At 35.8% G+C, this 21,942-nt stretch overlaps 3 protein-coding genes across 3 annotated transcripts in view; 1 reads left to right on the forward strand and 2 right to left on the reverse strand.

The window, feature by feature from the left end:
- Positions 1-879, forward strand: part of LOC112100797 — a 1,466-nt gene extending 587 nt beyond the window's left edge. Inside the window, exon 2 of the mRNA XM_024190631.1 lies at positions 563-879. Coding sequence (XP_024046399.1) covers positions 563-879 — 317 coding nt within the window. The remainder of the gene's footprint in view (positions 1-562) is intronic.
- Positions 880-1,033: 154 nt separating this feature from the next.
- Positions 1,034-5,756, reverse strand: LOC18050408 (ribonuclease H2 subunit A). Its single transcript, XM_006445675.2, has 8 exons — positions 5,544-5,756; positions 5,352-5,423; positions 4,372-4,495; positions 4,200-4,287; positions 3,347-3,484; positions 3,185-3,272; positions 2,965-3,085; positions 1,034-1,531 (listed from the first exon to the last, which is right to left on the reverse strand). Exons 1-8 carry the CDS (start codon positions 5,626-5,628, stop codon positions 1,354-1,356), a joined length of 894 nt encoding a protein of 297 aa, XP_006445738.1. The 5' UTR covers positions 5,629-5,756; the 3' UTR covers positions 1,034-1,353.
- Positions 5,757-21,303: 15,547 nt separating this feature from the next.
- LOC112100798 lies at positions 21,304-21,942 on the reverse strand. The gene has a single exon (XM_024190633.1). It carries the CDS (start codon positions 21,940-21,942, stop codon positions 21,304-21,306), a length of 639 nt encoding a protein of 212 aa, XP_024046401.1.

A 21,942-nucleotide genomic window follows, 5' to 3' on the forward strand; every position in this document is an offset into this window, starting at 1 on the left:
AAACTGCTGCTTCTATAAACTTTGCTGGTTGGATTTTCTTTCTTTCTAGTGGAGAGTCCAAAGGGAAAAAAAAGTTTGAAGGACATCACTTATATTTTTATATATTCTGAAATCTTATGACAAGACATGACACTTTCCTCTATTTTCCTCAAAAGACAAAATAATTTTAGAGTTGTGGCTACAAATTAGTTCAATAATAAAAGATGAACTAATAAAAGATTTAGGATTCGATCTCTATTCTTGAGGGTTAGAAAGAAAATGGGTTGCGATTAAGATATAATAATGACAATTATAATTTAGGAGTTTCCCTTTCTATTGAAGATCATTGAACGAAATAATTTTGCCTTTTATCCTTTGCTTGTTCTCTTGATCTTAATTGGCCATAATGTCAAATTCATAATAATTTCTAGCCAACATATATAAAATATGTTAAAGACATTATCTTTTGTCTATTAATATTTATTATAGTTATTAAGTCAATTTAGGGTTCTGATATCAAAACCTGCCCATATAGCTTGCATTACTTGAAAACTCACACATGCTGATTATTTGGGTGATCAAGATATGCTACAACATGAACATGGCATCAGAAAAGCTAATGGTGAAAAAAATGTCAGAAGAAGTGGTGTAGCACACAAGGGCAAAATTGCCCGTGGTGTCGGTTTTGGAGCACATACCGCAGGATCAACTGCCTCTGGTGAACACAGAACTAACGGTGTGCCTGGAACACCTTATGCACAAGGCGGGGCACAGATTAACCACCACCCCAACATACGCCATGGTGCCGGCAGCTGCAACCGGAATTGCGCAGGACTTCTTACCTTCATCGTGAACGCAGTTGCCTCTCTTGTACACTTGTATATTGGATGGAAAAACTAGAAAAATATATTGGTGTGCATAAAACAGTTTGTTTGTTTGCTGTGTGTGAAATGTGCATAGAAATTGTGATGTTTGAGGTGTCTTTGTTCTAAACTTTAATAATAATGTGTCTTGTATATCATAATGCATACAGACGGTTGATGCGAAAATAATCTACTTTCAACTTCTGTGGAACTCTAATTAATTTTCACTAACGGTCACACAGTTATTGACATTTCTAGCCAATCTATTGAATTAGCCTCTCTTCTGAATGTAAAGAAAACAGAAGCAAGTACTCGTGAGTGTATCCTCTCAGCTCATGATTCATCTGAAAATTGGGTAAAGAAACCTAAAAACTTGAGCACTAGTGCCAGTATGAAATGACATTCAGTAAAATTACGCTGCTTGATTTAGGGTACATGTGAATGCATGATCTGATCATTCATTGGTTCAATACTAGAAAAATAAACAACCCGTGAAAAGCAAGGGTTTCATTCAGAAATGAGTGAGTTGCTCAAGTTTACGTGCCTCAAGAAACTTGCAGCGCCCTTTACCACTTGATTCAATTTCTTCACTTCTCCTTTTAGATGAGCTGAAGCCAATATCACTTAATTTCAATTGTCGCTTGCCACTTCTACGACTGGAAACATCTTCATCCATTTCATCAGATTCCCTAACAAACATCCACAATTTAATATACAAATTAAATTGATATTGGAAAAGTTTTTTCAACAAAAAGTTGGCAAGTAGCTAAGGGGATCAGAAGGGGGGTGGGCAAATTGAATTCTTCTCATGTGCAGTAGCACATGAAACATGCATGCATTGGCAATATAGTCCTTTTTACTCCAGATAAAAAGCACAATCGGCAAGTTACATACACTGAATACATCATCACGTCCTATTCTGCACCTTTTGAGCAACAAGAACATAGGAAACTGGTCAATCCAAGCAATACTAACTATGAAAGCTTATACCGACTTGAGACATGAGCAACTTCGGGTGTTACAAACCCACAAGGTAGATTCACTGTTAAAAAGAGGCTTGCAAGAGGAGGGTGCTTTGGGGTTAATAAACTATCAACTGACCCCATTCCTAGTTGATGGGGATTCTAATATTCCACGCTCCTTTAGAACCGATGTCCATGGAGGTTCACGCAACCTAACTAGGTGACACCCCTAAGGTCACGAAACCAAGATCACTGTGGCAAGGGCCAACTTCAGAGGACTGAACTGCTCTGATACTAATTGCTACGAACCCACAAGGTAAAACTCACTCTTAAAATCCAGCTTGTAAGAGGAAGGTGCCTTAGGGTTAATAAACTACCAAAAGGTCCCATGCCTAGTCGATGTGGGATCTTGACATAGGGCGGGAACTTTTACACGAAACTAGGGCAGAGGTGGAACGACATGCAGAAACTTAGGATGCTGCTAACAAACAAATGGGTTGTACATAGATATAAAGAACAAGCGATCGGATTTGTAACGTAATGGCTTGCTGGAAATGCAAGGGCTGATAATGACAGATGGCTTTCCACTGGCACTAACTACATCACCACGATACCTTAAGCAATGATCTCCCTTATTTCGTCTTTTGATTGAACAAAATGCTACCCCCCCAAAACAAAAAACACGTCTCTATTTAAGCACAGTAAGAGAAGAGCATCTGGAACAAGGATATATACATCAATCAAGGAGAGCACAATTAGAGATACCCAACTTTAAGAGAAAATGGAATATATTTATTTGCTTACGCATGTAACAGTGGCTCACTGGCAATACTTCCATAAGATTAGTATTCATTTTGTGGCACCACAGCAAATGAATTATCAGATACTAATGACAGATTTAGAAGTTTCGGGATCAGAATAGCAGATTTTATGGTGTAAAAGACCAGAAACATGCAAAGTCATTATTAAGAATGCTGCAGAGTACATGAATCCAGGTGAAGTACCTATGACAAAGAGGAAAATTCACAGAGGATGGTGTCTTATTTGGCAACACATGGGACATATAATGGACAGACCATATAACAGGGAAATATAGCTATAAGAAATGATCCTCAAAAACTGTAATTAAAAATGCCAAGGAATGTAGAATAAGGACTAACCACAAGACTTCAACAATGTCTTTGAAATGAGAAGTGCATGTACCCCAACTGAAGCGAACCAAACTCGGGAATCCAAATATAATGTGTTTATGATCTGTCAACCAGGCCTTGGTTTCAGGATCTAAAGACAAGAAAAGATTAGCAGATTCCTAATCTTAGAATAACCCTCCAAAACTTTGAAAGTTATTGCACACAATAGAGAGCTTTAAGCATCTTGCACCTCCAGGATATCCAGAACCAAAGTTCCGATGCATATTTTCAGCTGTTTCCTCAAATATCCATCCTCTCAAAGTTCGATCTCTAGTGACCTACACGTTCAAATAAAATAGAAATAATCTGACAACTTAAAACAGAGGAGATTTGGAAAGGGAGTTCTCATTACCTTCGCAACTATGCTTGCACCACTAACAACTGGATAGAGACTGTCAGCCTTCTTTGATACAACAAATTTGATGGAAGGAAATCTCTGAGAAAGTTTTGCTTGGTACTTCTCAGCATCTCCCACCGTATCCAAATAAACCTGAAATATAAAAAAATGTAGATTTTTTCCACTTCTATCATGCATTCTCTTATTCTTTTCAGTTTTTTTTTTTCTCTCCTATCAAAAGAAAGTCAAGTTGAAGTGTTGAACCCATTAGAGTTCAAAACATGAGTAGGTTGCCTAATCCCCTCTTGTCCGTGCAATCTATCAAAGCTTTTTAATTTGCCAAAATTTCATGCTACAAGTGTTGTCAAGTGTTTGTGCACTATTAAGAATTGATGAATTTGAAAGAATGAGCAAAAATATTAATTCAAAAGGTAGTTAGTCAACAACAAAGGAGGCTTAGTAGAGATTTTCATAATTTTCTCATATTTGTGTGCAGCACTTCATGCTTGCTCATTATCTACTTTGTGCAAGTTTCACAAGATATATTAATCAATAAATCGAAGAAAAAAATTCAGCAAAAAAACACTCAAATTTTGTTACTGTTCCCTTGACATTATTGCTCATCTAGTAAAGGTTTCCACTGGTAAGAAACGAGATCTTATCTGATACATTACCTTCTAAAAACAATTCGATTATTTTTATAATCAGACATTACGTCAAGTGTAAGGATGAAACAGCAACTAATCTAACAGCTCATATCCAAACTTTGGTGTCATGAGTTGATTTTCTCCTAGGAGTAAAGAATGCATTAAATGATGGTTCTATACCAAGAGTCCCAAGAATCCATATAAGTCATGAAGAACTTTACCTCAGTTAGAAGAACTCCTATGTTTAGTACCCTTGTGATCAGGCCAATTGCTGAGTCATGTGAAATCTCATTCAGGTTTATCTTATTTCTGATGAAAAGCGAACAAAAGAAATCTAATGAGAACAGAAAAATGTTAAAAATCTTGAAAAATCTTACCATTTATAATACTTACTTATTAAGCATCTTAGCTGAGAGCTCCCTAGGATCTATAATATCTACAGCCCACCCAACAGAGTCATTAACCTTCAAATCCTCAAATAATTCCTCCCGCTTCTCTTCCTTTAGTGTTTTTGAATCTACAGGCAATCAAATCTGAATTAAATCAAGCGCTAAAAGACAAATGATCTGGTGAAGGAATAGAAGAAGACAAGCGGCTCTTTGTAGCACAACAGTGCCACTTTGCCATCAACTAACAACACCCCAAAGTAAGACAGTCATGGCCCCTATCTATAGTTTTAAAAGAACACGCATAACCAATTTAGTTTGTATTGAGCATACCTGTTGTGAGTGCAGAAAGTTAAATTGAGTTCATTTTTTATACCAAGTATACTAAAAAACATGGCAAACAGCAAGCCATTCGTGGGGGAAGGGGAGAAAGGACACAAAGAATAAGTGAAATTACAAACTTTGATGGAAAATATATATCTGTATGCAACTAAATTGATTACACCACAAGGCAGTTATCCTCTCGATCAAAGTAAAATACTACCAAAACTTTCCCACCAAAAATTAACTGTAACAGGCACAATTTGATGAAAGTAACCATCCAGCAATACAAGATAATGCAATCCCTTATTCTCACTGCCCACACGAATGGTGTCATATACATGACCAAATGCACTCAACATTTTTAAGTATGAATCCACTTCATCTAGTATTTGCAATTGATATACTAAATCCTATATTCAACTTAATAATTCAAAAGAGCAGCTATTATGTAAGATATTGAAATGTTTATTTGGAAACTAATAACTCTTATATTGTTTTGTCTCCTCAAATACAATCAAAACTTTTTTTTTCCTCTCCAAATTCTTTATACGAATAAGTTTTGAGACAATGAGGCAGTCAAAACAAATATATTAAAAAAAAATAAAATATTAACAAATTAAACAAAACCGAGATAGAAAAAGTAAAAGGGGTTGAGGAGGAAACCTGCAAAATTCAAGGTAGCAAGAGTCTGCTGATAGGAACAGGGACAGTACAAGCATCCGTACACCATGGGTCCTGAAACAAATTGAAAATGTTTTCAGAAAACAAGAACTAAACTTGAAGAAAAAAAAAAAAAAGCAAATGAAATGAAGAATAAAAGCAAAAAAAGCAAATGAAATGAAGAATAAAAGCGACCTAAAACGGGGCCACGGCCAGCTTCGTCGATGCCCATAATACAAGGATTTGAAGCCCATTTGGGAAGAGCTGCTTCCGATCCCATAACTCTCTCTCTATCTGAATTGGCTTATTTGGATTGAATCCTAAAATGCGGATTCGCCGTTAAGAACATACATGTTTTTGTTAATTGAACAACCAATAACAAGAATAGTATATGTATTTTTGAAAATATGAATATACGCAAATGATATTTGAAGTTACAGTAATATCTTTACTGTAGAGAGTATGTGGCAGCGGCAAGTAAATAAAATTAATATATATATATATATAATTATTTCAAGCGTGAGCGTTTTAATTTTTTTTAATGTAAATGTATTATTAAATTATACTATTTAATAATATTATTTTTTAATACACTGTAAAATTGTGTAGTCTAATTCTATTAAAATGCACGATTTAAAAGTATTTTTACACAAAAAAAAAATGACGGCTTCACACTAAAAAATAATTGTTCATATATATAAGTGACAAGTGCGTGGAGTTATATGTAATGTCTAGTGAGTCATTTATATGAATAGTATGATGTGTTATAAAGAGTGTGATTAGTTATAAAGTAAAATTATCTAGAGATAAGGTGCAATGATATATTCTATAAAAAGAGATTCCCTTGGTGTATATAAAAGGGATTTTCTAGTAGTGTTGATCATCGATTCCCAAGACATCTGCTTGTATTCTCTCTTTGTAATAAAATTTAGTTGTCTTATTTTGGTTAGTTTTTTTTTTTAGTATTAGACCCAGTACTCCCAAAAGAAGTCTATCATAAATTTTCTATAAAAAAGTATGCTCTATGGTAGCTGTTGAAAACAGATCTTTCACATTAGAAATATTATAGGAAGTTAGAAGAAGTATTTTCTTAGATCAGGTTATTTGGCCAAGAGATATCCAATAAAAGTGCATTTAAGGAGGTGTGGCGCTCAATTATTAAGCTAAGGAGAGTTGTGTGTTTTGGACTTATCACCAACAAGAAAGAACTTTGTTTTATATCCTCCTATACATTAAGACTTGTGATTAGGGCAGTCTTTGACTATGGATAACTAAGATATAACTCAATCTGACATGCATACTTCTACTGTGGAAGCTCTCTCTTCTTCTTCAAATACTCACTCCTTCATAATAAACTTTCACTTTGAAACCTAAGAGTAGCGTTGGCAAAACCCCGGGTTTGATGCGGGTTTGGTGCTGCCCGGGACCGGACCAAATGAGTGAAACGGCTGTCCGGACCTGGGTTTAAGCCCGATTTTTTTCACGTGTGGGCCCGAGCTTGGATTTTTTATCCAGCCTTTTAAGCCCGCATGTGATAACATACTATATACTAATGTTAATACAAATTTTACACAAATAATAAATAAAATTTATTTCAATTTACTTTCTACTTCCTAAATGAAATATAGCACCTATTACATATGTTTATTACTATCAAAATTCAAAAATCAATTCCTATTATTGTATTATACATGTTTATTATCACAAAAAATTAGCTAATATTACTGTATTACTTATGTTTATTATTATAAAAAATCAGCTCAAGCACAACATATTAGCATAAAAAAAATATAAAGCATAAATAAAACATATAACACAAAAGAGTCATAATAATTTCATTACTTTTTTTAAAACTAAGACGGAAAAATTATATGAAAGGCAAAATTAAGAAGTAAAAACTCAATAGTCGAGGCTGGTGGCGAGGCTGAGTGGCTGACCAACTGTGATGGCAGAGTGATGGTGGTTGAGAAAGTGGCGATGGAGAGCTGGAGACAGTGGTTATGATGGGACGAACGACTCACTATCACAGCTGCATTGGAGATGGAGCAACTGAGCAAAGCTGCGTGCCAGGCCGAGTCAGCAACCAAGAAGAGATGATCCCGATGAGTGACGGTGGGTGGTAGTTGTTGCTGGCTTGGAGTGTTGGAGGTGCGGGCCGCGCGACAGCCGATGGCAGCATTGCTGGTTATGCTTTTCAAACTTTCGATAGGGATTAGAGAATTAGAGATTTGGCAATTTGGGTTGGGTACTTCGGGATTTGGGTTTTGATTTTTGTATTTATATTTTCTTTTTTTATTTTATTAAGAAACCAGGTCCGGGTTTTGAGTTTTTGGTATTAAGCCTGGAACCATACTCGAAAGTGTCTGGGTTTGAGAATTTCATGCCTGAATCCGTTTTTTTAGTACTGGGTCCGGTTTGGACGGGTTTTTTTTACACCCTTACCTAAGAGGAAAACAACCAAAAATCCATCTAATCTTTTAGATCTAAACCCCCATAAATTCTATGATGCAAATACCCTAATCTCTTCTATAAGATTTGTTGTTTTTTTTTAGATAGCCCAAACTTAAATCTGTATACAAGTCCTCTGAACTTCTTATACAATCCTTCTCCTTTAGTTCCAAAGAAACCTATTTTTTTATTCTCTCTCCACAAGATATTAAAAGATACAAGAATAAAGGTTACAAAGGACTGCATCTTGGTACTGTCAGAATTAGGCCGCAACCACTATTCCTTCGAGGCAAGAATGCCACATGCTTTTTGGTAATCCTTGATACAAGGTGGCATACTTTTGAAAAAGCATTGATCTCTACAGTAGAGTATGATTTAATCAAGGGCATATAATCATCCATGTGGAACCAAATTTCACCTTAGATCTGCATAAACCTACTCTCCAAAAAATCATAAAAGTCTTAATCCAGTTAAATAGATTAACCATGAAACTAAATGAATCAGCCCTTGTAGTTTATCCTATTGTGACCTATAAAGTCCAAACCCATATATTTTTTATGAGCTATTCGAATCTTTTTATAACCAAATTTATAGTCGAAAAAGGAAGAATAATGCAACCAAAAACCTTTAAAAAAAACCAACTGATCTTTCCACAAAGATGGATTAGTATGAACAAAATAATAGGCCCTTGCAGATCCATGAGACCTCACGAGTGGATAGAATGACAGATGGAAAAATACCAGTTTCTTTTCCTAAAAAAACAAAGCCCATATATCCATGTGAAAAGTATCAAATTGAAGGAAAGCATCCAGAATCTTGTTCACATATGCCTCGAAGATCTTGCTCAACAAGATTTATGGGATCTATTAAGATGATCAGCACTCTAAAGATTGGTGAAGAATTTGTCAAAAGAATGTATGATGATTATGCAATTGGCAAATGGATAGTTCACCAGAAAAACTCTGCGGATTTTGACTAATTGAAAAGGCTATTAGCTGGAGCATTATAAATGCTTTGGAGCAAAACAAAGCATTGGAGCAAATCATGGATCAACAACAATAGATGGCAGGACAAATATAGGAATTACAAAGGCAAGTTAAAAAAGCCAGAAGGTCTCGAAAGCTTACAACAAAACAACTGTCAGATTTGGATAAACTTCTCAGAAGAATTACTATGTTCAAAATCACAAGAGTAGCTTTTGATGAAATGAGGTTGAGGACACTGAGAGATCAACAAGAGTATTTTAGAAAATAATGAGAGTATTACAAAGGCAACAAGAGAACGTGTCTTGAAAAAAAGACAAGCCTTCCAAACTAGCACATGTTTAGGAAGAAAGTTCCTTAGGAAATAACTCTAAAGCATCCTAGAGAAGATATGAGATGCCACCAGTACAACCATGGCCCATAAAAGTAATTGGATGGGAAATTGATGATGCAAACAGTATCTCTAAGTCAGAATCTCCATCTTCCTTGCCAAATTAGATTATGATGGAAAACCAACCTCACATCGCGACAACACCAACATATGTTGATACTATAGGAAGGTTCAGACAATTTGTACATCAAGAAAGAGAACATTCGAATGCATCCGCATTTGGAGTGTCATCATCAGCTGGAGTACGACAAAACCCCTAAGCAGAACAGACATAAGAATGAGAGAACTGAGTCCAGATTCTACATGCTCCAACAATAAAAACATTTTAGAATATTGATGATATCAAACCAAAAGACAAACCTGCATATTTTTTGAATAGTTAATGGCATGGTGTGAAAGAGAATGCAAAATAGCTCTCCACATCAACAAGCGAGCAGTCACTCTCACGCTTGTTGCTGGATACTCAATAAAAAAAAAGTACATATTAAACCACGATGACCCATCACTTTCCTTAATAATGCTGTTAGTGACATATTTCATGGCCATAAAAGAAAAAAAAAGTGATATGATAGAAAACAATTCATGCAGACTAAGTGTTGTGATGTCAGACAGCTTGAAGATTCTTATATAAAACAAAAAGGTCTTTACTTCATATTTAATAAGCCAACAGACACAATAAAAAGACGTTCATTTTCAACGTACTTGGTCTAGTGATAGAAATGTTGGAAGCCAAACTCAAAGCTGAAGGAATCATAGAATTATCAAATTACACCCTAGCATAATTATATCAGATGGCAAGAGAATTAATTTAGAATATTACAGAAATCAAGAGCTAAAGAAACATATGAACCAGATAGAGAAAACTTCTCTATTTGAACACTACGACGAAAAACCCCAAAAGTTTGGATGTTATGAATCTGATGCCTTATGTTCTTGCCAAAAGAAATTCCTTAAGAAGAAAAAGATCTAGAAACCATACAAGGCTCAAAGCATGGATTTACCAAACAGCGAAAATTTCCAAAAAAATCATAAAGATCTTTTATCTGTAACAAGAAAGGATATTTTGCAAAACAATGCAAATCCAAAAAGAAGATTCCTACCAAGCTTCTATAGATAACTGAAGACCCAGATTTTGATGATGACTTCTATATATGGTTTGTTAAACCTAAAAATGCATTATTAGCAATTGACTTGCAAAATTAGGAGTCCGATGTATTTATTGAATCAAATAATGATTCAGAAAAACTTTCAGAGGAAGAGCCAATATTCACCCTCTCTAAAGACCAACTCGTTGATCTTACAATAACATGTGGACCATTATTCAAACCTTATGTTGATCTTTAGAATAACATGTGTACCATTATTCAAACCTTATAGAAAGATCATCCTCCAACTTTTAAGTGATAAACAGATTGCTCTCACTGCCTTAATTGACATTGGAGCAGTCTCATCAATTATCTATGGAAAGTGCTTGCCCAAAAGTTATCATGTCCCTACATAAGTCAGTTTTGCAACAGTAAGTGGAGACTAATTCTACAGTCATAAGTACACAAAGCCAATTAAAATTTTACCATTTGGTGAAAGACATAATTTCTTCAGTTATAACCAAACAGGAGAAGATTTACTGCTTGGAATAGACTTCTTTAGTCTCTTTGCCCTGTTCACTTTGCACTCAGAAGGATTTGGCTACACATTAATAAATCTTATTGACCACAAACCTCATCTCTTCATGTTACCATGGGTTCAGCAACAACCCATCTTTGGGAAGGGTGATAAAGTCAAAATTCAATCCACTCCAGTCTAGAAATTTGAACTTCAACACAGAGAACTCTGATAGTGTTGTACAGATATACCAAATAAGTTCTAGTCTAGAGAAATTTTTTTTATTTAATTGCCATACAAAGAAGGATAGGTTATGTCACATCAGACAACTTTTCATCCAAGAATGCCCCATGATGAGAAATTATGCAAACAAGAGATCTAATCATTCTCGGACCTCAAGCTTATCAGGTCATCCATGTCTCATTAGGCTAGCTTAGTGTTTTATGTAAACAAACATTTAGAACAATTATGAGGGAAAAAGAGATTGGTCATTGATTACAAGAAAATAAATAAGTGCCTACAAGATATTAGGTATCTATACCTAGAAGGACTCATCTTTTGGAAAGAATAATATCTGCAAAGTATACTCCAAATTCAACATGAAATCAGGATTTTGGCAGATTAGCATAAAGGATAAAGATAAGCACAAGACAACATTTGTGATACCACATGAACATTATAAATGAAATGTCATGCCATTTAAATTAAAAATTGTTCCATTAGAACTTCAACAAAGGATGGATGAGGTATACAAGCCTATATAAGACTTTTGCTTGGTATACATTGATGATGGCCCAATTTTTAGCTGTAGTGAGGAAGAACATACTAAGCATCTTTTGACTTGACATACAGTCATGATTTCGCGTTATCTGAATCACAGATGAAGATTGGATTTGAAGAAATTGATTTTTTGGGACTTCACATCACGAATGGACACATCATCTCATAACCACACATTGCAGAAAAAATATCACAATTCCCTAATGAATTGTCAAGTAGAAAATAGATTTAATAATTCTTGGGAATTATAATTATGCAATATATCACACTTCGAATCTCACAAAGCTGATGAGCCAAATTTCAAAGCACCTAAAAAAAAATCTTTACCATGGTCGGTAGAAGTAACAAAAGCTTTAAAGGAATTAAAGTTGAAATGTCAATCACTTCCACTTTTAAAGATTTTTGACAAAGGACACCTCATTCTCAAAATAGATTCCAGTAACAATTACTGGGGTACAATACTAATTGAGGAATTCAAAGAAAACAAGAGAATTTGTGGCTATAAATTAGGCAATTCACTAAAGCTCAACACCACTACCCATCATCGAAGAAAGAAGTCCTAGAAGTCATCAAGGCATAAAAAAATTCCAATTCTTTTTTTCTCTCACTCTATTTGTGATCGAAATAGATTAAAAGTATCTTCAAAAGTTACTCGAGAAAAGAAGGAGAAATTCCAGACCTTATAGTTAGCAAGGTGGTCTAAATCCCTTTCAAGGTTCATATTCGAGGTAAAACACATAAAAGAATAATCCAATACTATTGCAGACTTTATTTCCAGACCAATAACAGCATTGTCGATGGCTTCAAGCAACACGATATTACCTAAAGAATAGGACATGGAGAAATCCCTTTTTATCTATAACATACTAGGATTCATAGTAGCACTTACTGAAAAAATCAAATAACAAATCTTTGAAAAGGTTGTTCACTATCATGAATATCTTGAGAGCTCTGACGATACAATTTGGCGCTTATGGTCACTCTTACAAAAGTTTGAATACAAGCTAATCAAGATAGGAAAAGGAAGTCTTAGACTTTTTGAACCATTTCCTAAGAAGGATTAGATGAATAAAGTGGTATACAGAGTCTGCACAATATTTCATCATGTTATTGATAAAGATAGCAATTAGGAACATTTTGTTGTATTGAAGCATCATCATTGTCATATTATGTCTTCTAGTTATAGATAAATCTATATCCTGTAGCTATAGTATTTGAACTACATTTTATCCACAGAAGCCGAAGATATGCTAAAGGAAGGTGGTTTGGCAGACTCTTTGCTCTTATATTTAAAGACATCCTTACACTCAAATTAATCAATGGATACTAGTTAACTCATAGTACTATTGTCATAGTACAGTTCAAATACATAAAGGGAATAAATAAATTACCATTAGTTAAAATGATAGACCATAATCACACACGTGATGACACACAGATTATGTGAGGTGGATGTTTACATGCTAGAAGAGCTTTGGCAGAAATCTATGGTATGGAACCCATGTATAACATTCACAGTCTTCTTTCTCCAAATGTACAAGTAACCCTAGATCTCTTCTACAGAGAAGAGATACGAAAGGACAGTTTCACAGTAATGATCATTATGAATTGGAAATGAGAGGATTATATGATAATTAGCTACGAACACAAGGAAGAACGTGAGAAATAACACTATTATAGCGACCTCTAAGACTACCAAAATAGAGGGAAAGATGGCTAGATTGTTATGGCTCGGCAAAAATATAACACTCCACTAAAATATTTATTTAAAAATTTAAAAAAAAATATTGTACTTTTAATATAAATATGAATTCTAAAAGTAGTTTACAAAACAACAAAAACTTTCTTAGTAGAAGGCATACAGAGATTTCTTAGTATATTTCAAAACTTTTATTATTACACAACGCTGAAATACTTATTTTTGATTAAAACAAAGCTGAACCTATCAAAAAATCTCAAGGTCGGTTATGCATATATGCACTTCGTCTTGGTTAGGACTTGGTGCCAACTTACCCTGCTCATCGTTACCTGAAATGTAAGGACTTTATTAGCTAATGTCTAGTAAGATAACACTTGGATGCATGTATAACTTATTATGCATATGGATGATCATATTAAGTTTTTAAAAGAAACTTACAAAACAACTTTATTAGGACCCTAGGTACGTTGCATTACAAGGCTGGTACTTTTACTCTTTAAACAATATGTACTTGGGCCTCATTAGTTGATCTTTTGGGTGTTACGTATCGCCGTCCCTAAAAGATTTCTTTTTACTTAGCTTTGAGGGCTTACCCTCCTTAGAAACTTTGCCACTTGGTAGTACAACCACTTATTTTTTATAAATTCATTTTCTGAAACATCTTCTTCATAATGTAATCCATGATATGCATGTATTCAATGCAACTTATGTCATAACATTTGAAGTTCCTAGATGCATAACAGAATTAACACACAAAACTATTTAAGAACAAGATTCTTTAATACATGCGGTATAGCCTACCATAGTATAATTAAGTATAAGTATCACAGATTATGCGGCAGAGTCGATCATAACATAACTAAGTATCGTAGATTAGGTGGCAGAGTTGACTATAACATAACTTAGGCGGCAGAGCCAACCATAACGTGATTAAGTATCATAGATTAGGCGGCAGAGCCGACCATATAAGAATTTAGATTATAACTAATTACATCATAATAGCCATCACAACATAAAGGAATGGTTAAAATTAAAGTTAAGTATGAAAAAATTTTTGTCCCTACATTGCAGTTGAAATGTTACTTACTTCTTGATTTGACTTCTCTAGACCTTTCTAAATTAAGAATTTTTCTACTCTTGATATTATGAATTAGAAGAGAATGAAATTTCTAGGTTGAATTGAAAATTAAAGGGGGTAAGGGGTATTTATAGGATTTCTTAAAGCTAATGGATGGCTAGGATTTTGTCACCATAAATCTTGATCAATTGTTGAGATTAACATTGATAAAAACTTACTAAATTCTAGAATTTTTAACTTTCTTTACATACTTCTTTTACATCATCACTTATGTCATTACTTATGTCATTGCTTATGTCATCATTACTTATGTCATTGCTTATGTCATCATTATTTAGAATTAAATATTTTATATTATTATTATTTTAATACTTAAGGGAGCTTATTAACTTAAAATAAATTTTATTATATTTAAGTGTGAAAATTGTACCTCACAAGAAAATTATGATTAAGGACCAGGCTAGACCCAAGAAGACCCTCAGCCATTACAAGTTGTACCTTCGCCAAACTTATAGATTAAAAAGACATATTTGTACAAAAATTTACTAAATAAGAAGAGGAACACATGCACAACAGGAACCCTTCATGGAAGTAGCACAAACTGAATGGAAGTAGTAATGGACCCTAACAGCAGAAGCAATGGTGAATAATTACTAATAAATAAGTGACAAGTGTGTAAAGTCACATATAATGTCTAGTGAGTCATTTGTATGAATAATATGATGTGCCATAAAGGGTGTAATTAGTTGTAAAGTAAGATTCCTTAGAAATAAAGTGTAATGATGTATTCTATAAAAGGAGATTCCCTTGGTGCTTATAAAAAGGACTCTCTACTAGTGTGTTGATCATCGATCTGAAGACATCTGATTGTATTCTCTCTGTATAATAAAATCTGCTTGTCCTATTTTGGTTATTTTCTTTATACACACACACACACTCTCTCTCTCTCTTTAGTGCAAATGCGAACGTTTTTTTATTAAATGCATAATTAACTTAACACCATATGGAGTTATAGTATTTTATCATCATTACCATAACACTATATAGTGTTAAGCTAACTATATTAAAGTTAATGATAAACTAAATATAATAAAATAAAGATTTCAATATAGGACAAAATACATTGCATTGGAGTCTATTATTTTTTGTCTTTTAGTTATCTCTATATGTAATATGATTAGAAATCCCTAACACACACATATATATAATTTTTCTCTAGTGGTGGGCACCTTCACTATATTAAAGTAAGGATGGATACTAAAATAAGAAAAAGAAATACATATTTCAATACATTGGAGACTGTGTTTTTTTGTCTATTAGTGGCATCTTCATTTTGTTAAAATGAGAATGCCTTCACTAGAGAATTATTATTATTATTATTATTATTATTATTTAGAGAGAGAGTTTCCAACCAGGGATCTGCGCTTTATTAAAATAAAAGATAAGATAAAAATTAAAAAACACAAATTTTAATACACTACAAGATATAAAACAGTGCATTGAAATTTATGTTTTTTTTTGTTTGTCTCTGGTTTTAATATAGTTATGAATTCTTGATTGGAACACACACACACACAAAAATATATATAATATAGACACCCTTATTTTTTTTTATGCGGACATGCTCTTAAATCGTATGCGCACCCACACCTGAGACGACTGGTATATTTTTCACTATAGAGGCGACGTTTATTGATTTCTGTTATGGGTTTATGGCATAAGGTGCAAGTTGTTTTCGCTGCATAAAACTAAAGTAATCTAAGGGTTTTTGGAAAAATAGAAATATGTTATGTTAAAAGTGACACAATAAGAACTTTGAAGAACTACAACCCCAAGTAAAGACAGGAAGGAAAATTGCTAAATATCAAGTGAGATACAAGAGAGTACACAACAGTTTTGGGCTGATAAATAAGCGAGAATATGCTTAATGCATCATATTTCAGTTAAGTATTAATTCAATTTTTTTACATAATATATTTATACATTTATTTATTTATTTATTTGAATTGGGTGGAACTGTATATTGTCAAGCTCCTGAAGTTCAGTATAGGAAGGAGATCATGCAGGACATTATTTGCTACTCGTACAGGCGGCCGGGTAGGTTCATTTGGTAACATTTCTCTAGCCAATCCGTTTTGCAATATCATTTAATACACAATTTATTAGTCCCTTGGAGGCCTTGTTTAAGAACAACTTGGCTGAGGCCCCCTTGCGTCTTTATTTTTCAGGTTTTAACTAGTATGCATATCTGCATTAACTTGAAACCATCAATGCATGCTTGACTTGTTTTGTAGGTTTTAACAAGTGTGCTTGACAATAACCAGAAACCTTCGAAGGTTGGTTTGTGCAAGAAAGTGAGATATTCAACAAATATGCTGTATAGATTTGCATTGTTGTGCCCGTCATATATTTTTATCCCTCTGACGAAGCAGAAACAATAAAAGAGCAAAGTTCTGAAGTGAAATCTGATTATTGATGAAAATTGTTGACAAACTAGGGTTTCTTACCTTTTACATATAATGCAAAATCATCAAAAGGAGCCAAATTAATTAAAAAATAAAATTCTAATATCTTCCAGTATATCATACCCCCAAAACAGTCACATATAGCCCAAGTTAAAATTTTAAAAAAGTACAAATGTCATGTACTTATAGACTTGGAAAGGTCAGACACCTGTAGCGTAAGTAACAAACCTGACAAGGCACGAAGGTCATGTTCTACATCACGCACTTTATAATTACAGGCTGTGGCCTCATCTCATAAAATGCTCATCCTTGGTTGGTCTGGTAGCCAGAAAGATATTGAGAAAAGATGTGAACAGGATTTTGATAATAAGTTATTTGTCTTCCATTCAGCTGATAATTATTAAAGTCTTCCTATGATTGCTGTAATATGTCTTCTCTTTATAGTTACTTGATGCGGTCCCAGTCAAAGCTAATTAAAATAGATTTCTCTTAGGGTGAGAATAACCACAAGTAATTGAATTTAATTGATACTGAACTCTTTTATTCTTGCTGTTGGAGCTCATTTATACTTAGAACAATATGAAGCCATCACAATCTCAATTGATCGTGATTGTTGGCTGATTCTAGGCTGACTTATTCTCTTAAACTAACAGCTAAATCAAATAACAATAATTCAAATAATAAGAAATCAAATAACATAAAATCAGCAAGTGAAGATTCTTTGGAGACCAAGTCCATCCGCAAAACTAGTGGAGTGCACATGTGTCCCTTCAGCTACCAAGTTCTCATGCAGCAGCTCATGTGTATCCTTGATACAGGGTATTAGGCTTAGGTACCCTTGATGAGCGTCGAGGCCTATCATCCTCCCCCCTGGAAGTGGTCCCTTGTCCACAAGGGACAAATGAGGAAACTTCTGCGTAAGCTCTACAACATCTTCCCACGTTGCTTCTTCCTTTGTCAAACGTTTCCATTGCACCAAACATTGTTCCACAAATTTGCCACCTCTTTTAATCCAACGAACATCAATAATTGCAGCAGGTTCTAAAATGATTAGCCCATCATCATCAACAGATGGCAACTCAAGACCAGGGCTAAGGTTATCACTAATAAATTTTTTCAGCAATGAAACATGAAAGATTGGGTGCACACGAGACTGAACTGGCAATCGTAGTTTATAAGCAACACTACCAATCCGTTCAAGAACTAGATACGGACCAAAGTATTTGCTCGCTAATTTCTGATGAGCACACCGAAAAACCATAGCTTGACGATATAGCTGGAGTTTTAAATAGACCATATTGCCAGGCTGAAATTGAACATCACGACGCCTTTTGTCGGCTGATTGTTTCATGCGATTAATGGCAGCGGCAAGATTGCTCTTCAACAATTGAAGCAACTCATCTCGAGTTAGCAGGGCCTGGTCTACTTCATGAACCGGAGAAGAGCCTTCATGATACATGGGCAAAGTGGGAGGTTTGCGGCCGTAAAGAGCAAGAAAAGGGGTCATACTAGTAGACTCATGATACGTTGTATTGTACCAATACGCTGCCCAAGGAAGGTATGAATTCCATTTGCAAGGCCATTGGTGAACAAAGCTCCGGAGGTATTGTTCCAAGCACCTATTTGTGACCTCCGTTTGACCGTCGGTCTGCGGATGATACGCCAAGCTCAATTTCAATTTGGTTCCTGACATTTGGAAGAACTCCTGCCAAAACTTACTAATAAAAATGGGGTCTCTGTCGCTGATGATCGACTCTGGCATGCCATGGTGTTTAACTACACCGTCAACAAATCGTTCCGCCACTGTTTTTGCTGTGAACGGATGCGTTAAAGCCATGAAGTGCGCATATTTACTGAGCCTGTCAACAACAACTAGGATGGTATCCTTCCTTGCGAGTTTGGTAATCCCTCAATAAAATCAAGTGTGATATCATCCCACACTTTGCAAGGAATTGGAAGAGGTTGTAGGAGACCCGCTGGCTTTAGTGTGGAAGCTTTTGTTTTTTGACAAATAACACACCTGCTAACATAATCATATATTGTTTTGTACATAGAAGGCCAGTAGAATTGAGTTGCCAAGCGTTTGAACGTGCAAAATACTCCAGAATGGCCTCCCATCTTTGTGTCGTGTGCTTCAAAGATTAACGTTTCTCGCAATTTGAGCGGCACCACAACTCTGCCTTTGAAGAAGACTAATCCTTGACGAATTACATATGGCCTGGTATCTTGTGTATGGGCCAATGATGTTATTCTTTTAACATAGTCATCTTCTACAGCAGTGTGTTTAATTTGTTCCCAAATTGAAACCTGCGACACAAATAGATGGTTAAGTGTTGCATTGTCAGGACGCCGGGAGAGAGCGTCCGTTGCCATATTCTCCTTGCCCGGCCGATATTGGATTTTATATTCAAACCCCATCAATTTTGCTATCCATTCATGTTGTTCTGGTGTGGCTATGCGTTGCTCCAAGAGATATTTTAGGCTGCGCTGGTCTGTCTGGATAATGAATTTTCTTCCCAATAGATACGGTCGCCATGTACGAATTACCTCCACTATCGCCAACATTTCTTTAGCATAGGCAGACCATGTTTTCTTGGAAACACCAAGTGCTTTACTCATGAATGCGATTGACTGACCATTTTATTGTAGGACTGCTCCTATCCCGTCTCCCAAGGCATTTGTTTCAATGATGAAAGTGTTGTTGAAATTCGGCATAGCCAAGGTAGGGGTGCTGGTCATTGCTTTCTTTAGTTTGTTGAATGCTTCCTCAGCTTCCATGCTCCACTCAAATTGCCCTTTTTTTAACAAATTGGTGAGAGGTTTTGCTAGCAGCCCATATCCCTGCACAAACTTTTTGTAATATCCCGTTAGTCCTAGGAAGCCTCGCAATTCGCTGATATTTTTTTGTAGTGGCCAAGAGACCATAGCAGCAATTTTTGAGTCATCCACCTTCACACCATGACATGTGATGATGTGCCCCAAATATTCTAACTCCTGCTGTCCAAAGTGACATTTGCTTGATTTAATAAAAAATTGGTGCTGCTTTAATACCTCTAATGCTTGTCTGACATGATCAAGGTGATAACTCCAAGAGGGGCTGTATATTAGTATGTCGTCAAAGAAAACTAAAATAAATTTCCTTAAGTACGGCCGAAAAATAGAGTTCATGATTGCCTGGAATGTTGATGGAGCATTACAAAGGCCGAATGGCATTACCAGATACTCGTAATGGCCGTTGTGTGTTCTGAAGGCTGTCTTGTAAACATCTGTGGGTTTGACTCGGACTTCGTGGTACCCGGCCCGTAAGTTTAGTTTGGTAAAGTAAGTGGCTCCATGCAACTCATCCAACATGTCATCGACGGTTGGTATAGGGAATCGGTCCTTGACAGTAACTTTATTAAGCGCACGGTAATCAGTGCAAAATCTCCAACTTTCATCTTTCTTTTTCACCAAGAGCACAAGTGAAGAAAATGGGCTGGTACTTGGTTGTATTAACCCTGAGTTGAGCATCTTATTGACTTGTCGTTCAATTTCATCTTTTTGGAAGTGAGCATATCTGTATGGCCTTACATTAACAGGTTCGATTCCCTCCTTTAATGTAATATTGTGCTCTATCTCACGGCTTGGAGGAAGATGTGTTGGTTCTTGGAATAAAGTTGAATACTCCTCCAGCAAACTTTGCATATCAGATGCCATCTTGCTTAGTGCGAGTTCAAGCCTCATATTGAAGCAAATTGTGAAACCTTGCTGCCTTTGCTTAGCATCATGGGAAATTTCAGTGAGAGAGGCCAATTGTGGAGCCTGAGGGCCAATACCTTGCAGCTGCCGCTTTTGGTTCTCCCAATCAAATTCCATTGTGAGTTGCTTCCAATTACACACTACTGAGCCCAATTGCTCCAGCCAATGAATCCCAAGTACCAAATCTAACCTTGTAATGGGCAATGCATACAAGGTAAGAATAAAGGGAATATCTTGCAAGAATAGTTGTACCTTTTTGAACTTGCCCTTGCATAATAACGTTTCACTATTAGCTACTTTTACTGAGAATCCTGAGGTAGGAAGAACCAGTAGCTGTAACAAATTTGCCAAACGGCTGCTGATGAAATTGTGTGTTGAACCACTGTCAATCAGTACCACAATTTTGGAAGGCCCAATTTTGGCAGAGACCCTCATGGTTTGAGGAGCGGTCCAGCCCATGAGAGTGTAGTATGTGATTTCGGGTTCAGTTTGAATTTCTTCTGTTTGTTCATTGTTTGCGTTTTCATTATCAGCGGCTCCAACTTCAAGTAACAGCAACTGTGGTCCTTGGCACTTGTGACCTGCAGTGAAACGTTTGTTACAGTTGAAACACAAACCAAGTGCTCTTCTACGCTGCATCTCTTCCCATGGTAGCCTCTTGATGCTGCTTGTTGTTGGGGAGCGATTGGTTGTGGTTGGGTTCGTTACTGCTTGGCTAACGAATGGTGGCCGTGTTGTTTTCCTTTGACAAGTCAGCTGTTCATCTCTCATTCATGCGAGTTTGAACGCATCCTTCAACGTTTTTGGCATGAACATCCTAATTTCATTCGCAATCTCCGGTTTCAGGCCCCCCATGAAGGTTCCCACAAGCGCCCCTTGTGTCCAGCCACTAACTCGGTTTCCCAATCTCTCAAACTCTCTTTGGTAGTCACGGAGAGTCCCTATTTGTTTTACTCTTGATAAGGCTTCATTGTAATCTTCGCATTCCATAGGTCTGAAGCGAGCCCAAAGCTCCTCCATAAAATCGTTCCATGTTACCAATTTATTTTCCTCACGATACGCACGTCGCAGCCATTGCCACCATTGGTTGGCCTCTCCTTCGAGGTGAAAGGAAGCAAGAGACACCTTCTGCTCGTCAGTGGACTCTTGGTACTCGAAGAATTGAAGTATTCGGTTGTGCCATTCTGTTGGGTCGCCACCTGCAAACTTTGGGCACTCAAGCTTAGTAGATCTTGAAATAAATTGTGGTCGGTTACCTTCTTCACTTCTGCTATATTGTGCAAATCTTGAAGATTCATAATTGTTGAAACTCGGGGTCCCTTTGGATGCTGATATAGACCCTGCTAGTTTGCTGAGAGCAGCTTTAATTTGATGCAGTTTATCACTCATCCCTAGTTGCCCTTCTTCCAT

This window comes from Citrus clementina, unplaced genomic scaffold (assembly GCF_000493195.1).
Source record: "Citrus clementina cultivar Clemenules unplaced genomic scaffold, Citrus_clementina_v1.0 scaffold_2, whole genome shotgun sequence".
NCBI classification, from domain to species: domain Eukaryota; kingdom Viridiplantae; phylum Streptophyta; class Magnoliopsida; order Sapindales; family Rutaceae; genus Citrus; species Citrus x clementina.

What these genes read in the sequence shown, in the direction of transcription:
- LOC18050408 (XM_006445675.2), bottom strand. Translation starts at nt 5,628, where the DNA reads ATGGGATCGGAAGCAGCTCTTCCCAAATGGGCTTCAAATCCTTGTATT. An exon ending in TGCTACCTTGAATTTTGCAG is followed by an intron (nt 4,496 to 5,351) that starts GTTTCCTCCTCA and finishes GATTGCCTGTAG; the next exon opens with ATTCAAAAACACTAAAGGAA. An exon ending in TAGGAGTTCTTCTAACTGAG is followed by an intron (nt 3,485 to 4,199) that starts GTAAAGTTCTTC and finishes TTTATATTTCAG; the next exon opens with GTTTATTTGGATACGGTGGG.
- LOC112100798 (XM_024190633.1), bottom strand. Translation starts at nt 21,942, where the DNA reads ATGGAAGAAGGGCAACTAGGGATGAGTGATAAACTGCATCAAATTAAA.